Source organism: Leptopilina heterotoma, unplaced genomic scaffold (genome assembly GCF_015476425.1).
Source record: "Leptopilina heterotoma isolate Lh14 unplaced genomic scaffold, ASM1547642v1 Lhet_261, whole genome shotgun sequence".
Lineage (NCBI taxonomy): Eukaryota > Metazoa > Arthropoda > Insecta > Hymenoptera > Figitidae > Leptopilina > Leptopilina heterotoma.
In genome coordinates this window covers 527,690-539,868 of record NW_025110971.1, presented here as the reverse complement: position 1 = coordinate 539,868, position 12,179 = coordinate 527,690, and the positions used below count along the sequence as shown (strand labels likewise).

Here is a 12,179-nt window from a genome sequence, read left to right as displayed (position 1 = left end):
ATAATAAAAGTTACAAATTATTGCAGAAATTCAATTGTTTTCAAGAGTAATGAAATCCTTCGCAAAAATTTAATTATGTTCAAAAATAATAAAATTCTTTTTAGGAATGCAATTATTTTCATAAATATTACAACTCAATGCGGAATTTTAATTATTTTTAATACAATTTCAAATCAAATTTCTCAGAAAATGTAATTATTCTTAAGAATTTTATTAAAAACTGCCTAAAGAATTCAATTATTCAAAAATATGTTAATAAAATTCTTTATGAGAATTGAATTTTAAGAAACATTAAATTTTTCGATAAATTATTCATTTTTGTATTTAAATAATTGAATTCTAGTAGAGTTTTCTAATAAAAATAGATTTAAAAATGAAATTAATTAATTTCATTTTTAAATCTATTTTTAAATAATAATTGAATATCAATTGAATGATATTCAATTTCTACTCTTTTAATAAAATTTTCCAAAACAATTCAATTATTTAAAAAAAATTTTGATAATAATATAATAATTTTATTTACAATGAAAGAAATTCGTAAATATATTTAATAGAAAATATTTTTGGATTTCTAATAATTTTTGGAGTAAATCAGAATATTCTTTCGAGTCAGGGAAAAAGTCAGTGTTTTGACAAAAAATTCAGAGAAAAGTTAGGGAAAAACAAAATTAAATTTTTGTGTCAACCCTGTTTAAGAAAAATTAGTTTGATGTGAAATTTGAATGCTTCCATTTGTTAAAGTGAGAGTCGTATTGCTGCGCACAATATGGAGAATGAAAAAAATGAATAATAAAAATTGCGATTATCATTTTAGAGATGAAATGGGGAAATGTATTCAGCCACGTGACTGCAACATCAAAGAGTAATATATGCTCTTAAGGCGCAATTCTACAAGGCACACTAGGAGAGTGTATGTAATATTTACAAAGATATAACGTTATAAGTAGATCATGGATTTTGCATATACACGCACGTAAGACACGAGACGAGTGTGGATGAGAGAGTATATGGAGAAGGGGTTAAGTCTCGTGTTTCTCGATGCACGATCGACTCACACGTGACGGGCATGGGTAATAGAAAATGTAGACGCGAAGACGTTATATTGTGTAATGCCACTCGTCTGACTCGTCTCGCACTGTCTCACACATCCGTTCGGTAATGGTCCTCGCAATGTAAAGGTCCTGACGTCAAAATGTATGGGTACACCGTCACATGGCACACAGAAGCGCAATGCCTTCTAACACGCTCCGCACATTATTCCAGGAGGGCAATTATTTCGACAAACCCTCCGGATCGTTTTGGCGGATATCAAGACGCGCGCCAAGATGCTGCCACTGGCAATAACCGGTAACTTATTACCACTTCTGGTCGGTTGAGCGCATTTAGATCGCCTATTTGGCAAGGCGATGGAATAATTTTACGTTTTGCCCACGCTGGAATCAAGCGGTACCCGCGCGTATAAGATTCGAGCCATTGGCCCGTGAAATATTTCCCAGCCGTTGCAATCACGTATCGTGATCGCCCTTACTATTTTGACCAAACGGAAGCAGCTTATACGTCTCCCGGAACTTCCAGCCGATGGCACTTGCCTTCCGGAAACAGCGAGTAACTTATCCGACACCCTTAATTTCTTAAATTCAATTTTAACCAACACTTTATCAATTCTCATACCTATACATATACGAGAGAAAAAAATGCTTCAAGTACGGGGAAAAATGTGTAAAACCGCCAGTCTGGTGAAATGGCCAATTCTTAATAAATCACTTTGGGATTGAAATGAACTTTAAATTTAATATTCTTCATCATAAAATCTATATGCAACTATTTTTAAATAGTAAACTCTTAGATAAATTTAGTCTCGCTTCGAAAGAGACTAGAATTTTTCTTTGCTTTCTAAGACATTTTTTCAGGATTTGTGTCGAGTAAATGTCAATAATATACAGACAATGTTCAATTTCTCGTTTTACCTAAATCAGTAATGAAAAGTAGATTTCGTCAGACATAATAATCAATTTATGGTACATTTTAGAAATCGGTAGCAAAAACTATTTTTCTTATTATTTTTAATTAAGTAGTAAAAACAAGTTTAAGTCAGACGTAACATTCTATTTTTCGTATTTTTGAAATTAAGTAGTAAAAACAACTTTAAGTCAGACGTAATATCCTGTTTTTTGTATTTTTTTAAATCACGTGGTAAAAACAAGTTTAAGTCAGACATAATGTCCTATTTCTCTAAATTAAGTAGTAAAAAACAATTTTAGTCAGACGTCATATCTCCATTTATATCATTTTTTTTAAAAATAAGTAGGAAAAACAATTTTTAGTCAGACACAATGAACTATTTTAGTCTAAATTAAAGCAAATTTTAGTCAGACTAGGATTCCTATTTCTCTAAATTTAGTAGTAAAAACAATCTTTAGTCGGACGTAATTTCCTATTTTTCTAAATTAAGTAGTATAAACATGTTTTAGTCAGACGTAATCTCCTATTAATCTAAATCGACAGATATTCGTGCCATTTCTCTTGGAGGGAAAATGAGTTTATAACAGAGGGACAAATTAACCATCTTGAGAAATCCCTTCCTTATCCGGCGCGAAATGAATAAATATGGCAACCTAACCCCTAAATTAAATACATAAAATGTCAGAAAAATAATTTTGCGCGCATCAGATCGTACACATTTTCTGCGCAACTTTTAACCCTCAGATATAATGGGAGAGAATATACAAGTAGATTTCCATTATCAATTCAAAATTTATTTTAGAAGGACTATTTAACTCTCTTCATAAGCAAAGGAAACATACACTTTTTGAACCTCTAAATTTGACTCTCTAGTTTTCTCAGTGTAGTAAAAACAAGTTTCAATTAAACTCAAAATTTTATTTTTCGTATTTTTCTAAATTAAGTAGTAAAAACATTTTTTAGTCAGACATATTAACTAATTTATGGTAGTTTTTGTAAATTAATAGCAATAAACGTTTTAGTCGAACTTAATAACTTATTTTTCCTATTTTTCTAAATTAAGTAGTAAAAACAATCTTTAGTCGGACGTAATTTCCTATTTATCTAAATTAAGTAGTATATACATGTTTTAGTCAGACGTAATTTTCTATTTTTCTAAATTAAGTAGTAAAAACAATTTTTAGTCAGACACATTAACAAATTTATGGTACCTTTTTATAAATCAGTAGCAAAAAAAGTTTTAGTCAGACGCAATATCCTGTTTTTTATATTTTTCTAAATTAAATAGTAAAAACAATTTTTTAGTCAGTTATAATTTCTTATTTCTCTGAATTAAGTAGTAAAAACAACTTTATGTCAGACGTAATGAACTTTTTTTTTAATTTTCCAAATTATATGTAGTAAAAACAAGTTTCAGTAAGACGTAATATCTTATTTTTCGTATTTTTTAAATTAAGGAGTAAAAACCAGTTTTAGTCAGATTCTGAAAAAAGGAAATCTTAAAGAAATATTTGACAGCGTTATTTATTGCAAATTCTTAACCAATGTGCCAAATATCACACAATAAAAAGTAAATCTTATTTTAAGAACTATTAAAATTAAACTGTTAATCAGCATAAGACTTTATTTTTTCTGTAAAAGTTTACAAAAAAAAATTCTCAGAGGTCATGTTTTAAAGATCTTAAATCCCATTTTTATTTCTAACCAAGAAAAAGAATTTTGGTCGGAAATTTTTCAAGTTATGAATTTTTCTTCTTTACTTTTTTCAAATTTTGGATTTTCTAATGCGGGCGGGTGGAAACGCTGGCTATTAAAAGTTCACCAAAAAAATTGGCAATGGTCACAAATTAAAATGCTTTTATCCCTCTTTATTTTATGACAAAGATAAAGAAATGTTGGTCAAAAATATTCCGAGTTATGAATATTTATTTTTCACCATTATCAAATTTTTGATTTTCTCTTACGGGCGGGTGGGAAATTAAACAAAGACGATTTAGACAAGCATGTGTCTAAACTAAATTGGCCAAAATGCAAGGCTTTGCTTTTCGTAACTTTTGATTATTTTATACATTTACTAACTGAATTTGAATTTCCTGAATTATGAAATTAAATATTAAAGCACAGTTTATCGAGCTTCTTTCTACGGGATGAATAATTAAACGAAATAACAATAACAACACTAATTTTGTCCATTTTAGACGCACATTTCTAGAAAATAAAAAAAATTTCTTTTCTAATTATTATTAATATCATAATCGATAGATTTTCGTGTATGTTGTGTGTAATATAAAGGGAATGATTAAATCTTTCAACGACAATCAATTCAGTTTAGTGAGTAACCACATAAATGGTCAGACCAATGGCTGAATGGCATCAATCGAAACGTATTTGGTCATGATTTGGGGTACTATGAACAGCTAATCTATTATCAGAACGAAAGCCTATATATGTAGCAAATTACATTTCTGTTGGTACTCACTCACCGTGCTATTACTAATTCAGAAGGTGGTCGGGCCACAACCGTTCTACGGGAGACGACGCATTCTGCATAGTATATTCACCGGCACAATGGTCCATGTCTCGTGAGTTTTGAAATATGGATATGAATACGAGCAAGCGCAAATACGCTTCGACGAGTCGAGATAACGAAGATAGGACCCGTCATTTTTCCGTAAAGTTTTCTCTTCCTTTTTTCTTCTTTCTCTTCTTTTTTTTTATACACTCGTATAACCCCCAGAACATCATATAGGTGTGCTGTTACTGCTTTTCTTCACTCTCTCGTTAATGTGACAATCACTGTAACCAAGAAAAATGAATATTATACTCCCTGACAACGTGGGAGATAAAGACGATTTTATACAGCCATACCCTCGTTTACCAGACTATCGATGGCACAAATCTTTCTTCATTGGGATGCAAGACGCTTCACACAGGGACGTATTTACTTTTCTTTCATATCAAACACTGTTTTTTTTTCATTCTATTTAAATTCAATTTTTACTAATTCAATTTTTTCCACCATTCGATGAAATTCAATGAAAAGAGATATACAGTTTCATAGTAAGGTCAACAAAATTTTTAATAAAAATTGAATTGGGAAAACTTTTTTCCACAACCTATCTTCAATTAATTTTTTCCAAAAACTAAAACTTCCTTTGTTTTACCATTTTTCCTATTTACTGTAACTTTTTGCTGTTGGAAAATTTACCAAATAACTGCACAAAGTTTCAATTAGGAAAATTTTTAAATAAAGTATAGAGAAAAAATGTGCCAGCAGCCCTGAATTTCCAATCTATCTAGGCGGTTCAACAATGCATTGTATATGGATCTCGCTTGGTTCGAAAACGAGAGAGATAAGGTTCGTACACAGGAAAACAATGTGTTTTTGAAAAAGCCTCTATAGCACTGAAAGGTAGAGCACGAGAACGATACGAGCTATGTGAAGAACACTTTTATGGGATATGGACTATATAAAGTGAATTCTATACTTTTCTTTTATAAACAAACAAAAATGTTTATCAAACAAGTATATTTCTTGTAATTTAACCTTTTAAGTCCTAAAAAAACCAATTTAAAACGAAATTAATATTTTTATTTAATTAAAATTATTTTTAACCTAAAAGTAATATTCAACATTTTAGTACAACAAAAAATTCTAATACAGGAAAAATTTTTCATAGTTCTTAGTATATACTAGGAAATTTCATTGTCACTAGAGAAATTAATTTTATTTTGTACTACCTAATCTGTCTTCTATTAAATGAGTGAAAATTTTATGGTCGAACACTGAATACGAAAAATATTTTTCTTCATTAATTATAATAATTAATGATAATTTTTATAAATTTTTTATAAATTACTAGCAGAAACAAGATTTAGACAGATTTAATTTCCTATTTTTCGTATTTTTCAAAATTAAGAAGTAAAAACAAGCTTTCGTCAGACGTAGTCATATCTCTATTTTTCAAAAATAAGTAGTAAAAACAAGTTTTAGTCACACTTAATACTGTATTTTTCTTATTTTTCGAATATAAGTAGTAAAACAAGTTTTAGTCAGACTTAATATCCTATTTTTCGTGTTCTTCAGAAATTAAGTAGTAAAAACATGTTTTAGTCAGACACATTAACAAATTTATGGTACTTTTTATAAATCAGTAGCAAAAATATTTTAGGCAGACTTAATATCCTACTTTTCGTATTTTTCTAAATTAAGTAGTAAATACAAGTTTTAGTCAGACATACTATCCAATTTTCGTAAATGAAGTGGTAAAAATAAGTTATAGTCAAACTTAATACCTTATTTTTCCTATTTTCCTAAATTGAGTAGTAAAAAGAATCTTTAGTCGGACGTAATTTCCTATTTTTATAAATTAAGTAGTATAAACATGTTTTAGTCAGATATAATGTCCTATTTTTTCAAGTTAAGTAGTAAAAGCAAGTTTTAGTAATACTTAATATTCTATTTTTCTAAATTAAGTGGTAAAAGCAAGTTTTAGTCAGACATAATATTTTATTTTTTTTAACTATGTAGTAAAAACAACTTTTTGTCAGACTCATTTTTCTATTTTTCTATTTCTCTAAATTAAGTAGTAAAAACCAATTTTAGTCAAACTCAATATTTTACTTTCCGTATTTTTCTAAATTAAGTAGAAAAAACAATCTTTAATTAGACGGAATTCCCTATTTTCATAAATTAAGTAGTAAAAACAATCTTTTGTCGGACGTAATTTCGTATTTATCTAAATTAAGTAGTAATAACAAGTTTTAGTCCAACGTAATATCCTTTTTTTCTAAATTAAGTAGTAAAAACCATCTTTAGTCAGACGTAATTTCCTGTTTTTCTAAATTAAGTAGTAACGACAAGTTTTAGTCAGATTTAATGTCGTATTTTTTTAAATTAAGTAGTAAAAACAAGTTTTAGTCAGACATAATTTCCTATTTCTTTAAGTTAAGTAGTAACAAACGAAAATGTTCATCAAACAGTATACTTCTTGTAATTTAACCTTTTAAGTTTTATAAAAATCAATTTAAAACGAAACTAATTTTTATTTAAAAGTAACATTTTACATTTTAGTACAACAAGAAACTCTAATGCAACCAAAATTTTTTACATTTTCTCCTTGATACTAGGAACTTTCATTATCATTAAACGAATTAATTTTTTTTTTTTGGTAAAAATGATTTTTAATCAGACATAATCTCCAATTTTTTTAATGAAGTAGTAAAAAAAATTTTCAGTCAACTTAATAATATCTTATTTTTCGTATTATTCTAAAATAAGTAGTAAAAAAAGCTGTCGTCACACTTATTTTTTTTCAAATATAAGTAGTAATAAGAGTTTTAGTCAGACTTAATATCCCATTGTTCGTGTTCTTCAGAAATTAAGTAGTAAAAACATGTTTTAGTCAGACGTAATATCCTGTTTTTTGTATTTTCTAAATAACGTAGTAAAAACAAGTTTAAGTCAGACATAATTTCCTATGTCTCTAAATTAAGTAGTAAAAACAAATTTTAGTCAGACGTCATATCTTCATTTATATCATTTTTCTATAATAAGTAGTGAAAACAAGTTTTAGTCAGACTTAATGTCCTATTTTTGAAAGTTAAGTAGTATAAACATGTTTTAGGCAGACATATTAACCAATTTATGGTTTTTTTGTAAATCAGTAGCAGAAAAAGCTTTAGTCAGACTTAATATCCTATTTGTTATGTTTTTATAAATTAAGTAGTAAAAACATGTTTTAGTCAGACATAATAGCATATTTTTGTAAAAGAAGTAGTAAAACCAAATTTTAGTCAAACTCAATATTTTACTTTCCGTATTTTTCTAAATTAAGTAGAAAAAACAATCTTTAATTAGACGTAATTCCCTATTTTTATAAATTCAGTAGTATAAACATGTTTTTGTCAGACGTTATTTCCTATTTATCTAAATTAAGTAGTAAAAACAAGTTTGAGTCCAACGTAATATCGTCTTTTTTTTTTCTGAATTAAGTAGTAAAAACAATCTTTAGTCAGACGTAATTTCCTATTTTTCTAAATTGAGTTGTATAAATATGTTTTAGTCAATCGTAATTTCCTATTTATCTAAATTAAGTAGTAAAAACAAGTTTTAGTCCGACGTAATATCATTTTTTTCTTTTTTTCTAAATTAAATAGTAAAAACAATCTTTAGTCAGATATAATGTCTAATTTTTCCAAGTTAAGTAGTAAAAACAAGTATTAGTCAGACATAATATACTGTTTTTGTAAATGAAGTAGTAAAAACAAGTTTTAGTATACCAAAGTATACAACGCGTTCTTGTGCTCCATTTTACTTACCATCGGTTCTTAATCATCGCTCTCATATATGAATGATTTATTTCTTAAAAATGAGGATGAAAATATAGATTTATTTTGTACATTCTTGAATGAGTTTGTAATGGCTACACATAAGTATTTAAAACAAGCGTCGTGATTTGTTGACGATTTGCTATTGAGTTGTAATTTTTAAGTTTACATTTTGTAACCCTGTTATTGGTTTTTAGTTTTTACCGTTGGGCTTGGTTTTCTTCAAATAAAATAAAATAAATAAATATCCTATTTTTTATATTTTTATAAATTAAGTTTTTTCAGAAATAATGTCACATTTTTTTAAATTAAGTAGTAAAAACAAGTTTTAGTCAGACTTAAAATCATATTTATTTGTTTGTAATTTCTACTTGTTAATTATGACTTTTAGTGATATTATTACAAAAAATGCATATTTTTTTCTTTTTATTATTTTTAAATTTAAAAGAATATTGAAAAAAAAATTAAAATAGTTAACAGACATTATTGTTAAAATATGAATTAATAATAAAATTAGAAACAACCCGCGCGCGTTATTTTAGCTCTATAGTTTAATAATATAATTGTACAAAGTGTATATTGAGTGATAATAAATTATTCAAAAGAAGTTAATAAACTAAAGTAGTTTGAAAATGGGAATAGTAATAGGGGAAAATGTTTGACAAATGACATTAGAACTACTGTACAAAACTTACGTCGAAAGATAAACAATGTTCAAAACTCTTACAGAAAGATAAACAGCGATTGGCTGATTGCCATTTGTCTTGCCACCACTGGCAGTTACTATTGCCACTTTACGAAAACCGAACAAAATTTTACTTTGAGTTTATTCACAATTTTTCTCTTCTATTTTCTTCAACAAGTTCTACTATTTTTTGACACTCGACAAATTTTACTTTTCCAAAAGAATCATCAGAATGCACAAACAATTTTTGATTTATTATTAACAGACATTTTCTACTCTTGCTTCCTTATTCTTATACTCAGAACTCAGCCTTCGCAATTTTTATAATTAATAAAAATTATATTCTGCAAAATTTTTTCCAGTGTATTTTTTTTATTAGTTATAAAAATTATACAATAATCAATAATTATACAAATTATTGGTTCAAATATGGAAACATAAGGTCCTATTATTTTTTTAAAATATAAAATATTTATTATTAAAATATTTATTATTTTTAATAATTTAATGTTGATTAATATTGAAAACGAAAATTTCCGAACGAGATGAAATAGAATTGAGTGAATTAAGAATTGCTTAATCGGTAATTTAATTAGGGAGCCAATTAGTCAGGGAAAATAATTAGTAAACAGAAATTGCACGTTAATGGTTTCGGTCCAAGAAACTAATGGAATTTGAATTTAATCAATAAACCGCTTACCGACCGGGTACACATAAATCGCTTCACTTATTCCTCACAAAAGCGCCAGTAGATAGTGGCCGAAGTGGAAACCACATTTACCCAAACCCACAAATCCCTAGGCGTTTCAAACAATTTCAAAAGCGAGCTCACTATCATGATTCTTAATATTAGTATTATATTGAAATTTTCAGATAATTTTCCATATTTTATTTATTATTCGTGCATTTCATATACAAATACAGTAAATATTGACATCAGAAATCAGAATTCATGAATTTCATTTCGCATTCCATAATAATAAAGAAAAAAATTAATTTTTAATTTTATTAATTTTTTTTCTTTTTTTCTTTATTTTTTTTTCCTTTTGCATATAATATGAAATTCTAGTCGCATGACATTCAGCTTGAATATTATTTTCAAACATTTTTTCGAGAAGAGATTTTATTTCATGTGTATGAAATATTTTTTTTTTTTTTGTACCCCGAGTTTCAATACGCTCGTAATATTGATTGATAAACGACAGAGTTTTATGCCTTTTCTAAAAAGCATAGTCTCTGTCCATTTTAATCACTGGTTGACAATAAAGATGTTTTTTGTAAAATTCAAAATTAATGGAATGTTCAATTAAAACCACACGCGGAATTGGTTTTTATTTTATTTATTTTTTTTTATTTTTCCAGAGACAAAATGTTTTACACGATATAAAATTGCAAAAAAAAAAAAAAACGTGCAAAACATATTTAAAAGGAAAATTACACATCACCTGAAAACAATTAAAAACATATTTCATTATAATAAAAGAGAAATTAATAATTGGATTATAACACGCGGGAATGAAAAGAATAAAAAATTTAAATAATTTATTGCATTTATTTTTTATTATATAAATTTTCTACTTAAAAAACTAACTTTCGGAAAAAATCGCCATACGTATTTTTTCCCACAATTTTTTAAATTGTGTATTGTATCATTAAATAAATATAAATAATTATAATTAGATTTAGAAAAATATTATCGAAAATTGCGAAATAGATGAAAAATACGGACAAAATCAGAAATCTTACAGTCTATTTTTATCTCTTGGAAAAATTATTTATAATAAACTTAAATAAATCTTAATAGCATAACAAATTGCTGTTATTTAAATATTTTTTACAACTGTATCTCATAAAACTACGATTATAAAAATTAAAAAAAAAGCCGACGTAATAACTACAACAGCCGAAAGAATTTTCTAAAATAAATAATTTTTTTTTACTTTAAAATAATGTCATCTAAAATGCCGCCAGTGGTTATCTGCTGATGGAAAATAATAATCCTGCGAAAGTTAAATTTCAATTAATTATAACTGGTGATTAAATTATTATAATAATAACAAAAAAAAATAAAACGATTAATTAGTTAATTTTTTACGTCCGAGAATGTTTTATTTATTTTTTTTTAATTTAAAAAAACAATTACTGAAAACTGCTTTATTTGGTATTTTAGTTATTTTTTAATTTTGAAAAATAACTAAAATACCAAATAAAGCAGTTTTTAGTAATTTTCTTTAAATTCCAAAACAATTAGCATACTTACTACATAAATGATGAAGTATAAAAATACTAAAAAGTATCTGGTAGGTATTTTCATGAATTAATGAATTAGAGTGAGACGCAAGAAAAAAATCCATATTGACAGGACCTCGTTCTGGAATGACTCGAGTTTTTTTTTCCAACCAATTAAAAGCTCTCACTTTCAAATGAAGCTTCAATTCACGTCCAATTTCCTCTCGGATTCGTCGATTGTACTGATTCAACCATCGACGCTAACAAAAATATTTTCCATATTAAAATTTTTGAGATTTAAATTATAATCGTATAAATAAACTAATTAATTATTAGTTCGAATTATAATTGTTCAATAATTTTTACTGGCCAACTAATTATTATTATTATTATTATTTTTATTTTTTCTCCGAAATTCAATTATTTTCAAAAATTGGAATAAAATCATTGGCAAAATTTCAATTATTTTTAAAAATTTCACTCAATTCAATGATTTTTAATATTTAATATTTTAACAAAATTTTTCAAAAGAATTCAATTAATAAAAAATGTTTTGATAAAATTCTACGGAAACATTAATTTATTTTCATAAACAATAAAAAATTTCACATCAGGAATTCAATTATTTAGAATTTTTTTCTAAATTTCCTCGCAATATTTTCATGAATAATAAAACTCATCGCAGAATTTCAATTATTTTTTATACAGTTTTAAACTGTAAAAAATTTAAATTAAAAATTATTAATTAAAAAAATGTAATTTAAATTTTAATTAAATTCTTCAAAAAATGTAATTATTTATAAAAATTTTATTAAAATTCGTCGAAAGAATTCAATTATTTAAAAATTAGTTAATGAAACTCTTTATGAGATTTTAATTAAAAATTTTAAAGTATAACATATTTTAAAAAACTTTTAATTTCAATTCTTTTGAAATTAGTTGAATTTTTTAATATATGTATATATATTTG

The 12,179-nt window shown here is 26.1% G+C and overlaps 1 protein-coding gene across 2 annotated transcripts in view; it reads right to left on the bottom strand.

Moving 5' to 3' along the window:
• Positions 1-10,702: 10,702 nt before the first annotated feature.
• The window catches only part of LOC122503426 (xaa-Pro aminopeptidase 1-like), a 75,791-nt gene continuing 74,314 nt past the window's right edge, over positions 10,703-12,179 (bottom strand). For both annotated transcript variants that reach the window (XM_043613959.1, XM_043613960.1), the window contains 2 exons: positions 11,241-11,469; positions 10,703-10,980 (listed from right to left, as the gene is read on the bottom strand). In XM_043613959.1, the coding sequence (XP_043469894.1) occupies positions 10,955-10,980; positions 11,241-11,469 (255 nt within the window). In that variant the 3' untranslated portion in view covers positions 10,703-10,954. The remainder of the gene's footprint in view (positions 10,981-11,240; positions 11,470-12,179) is intronic.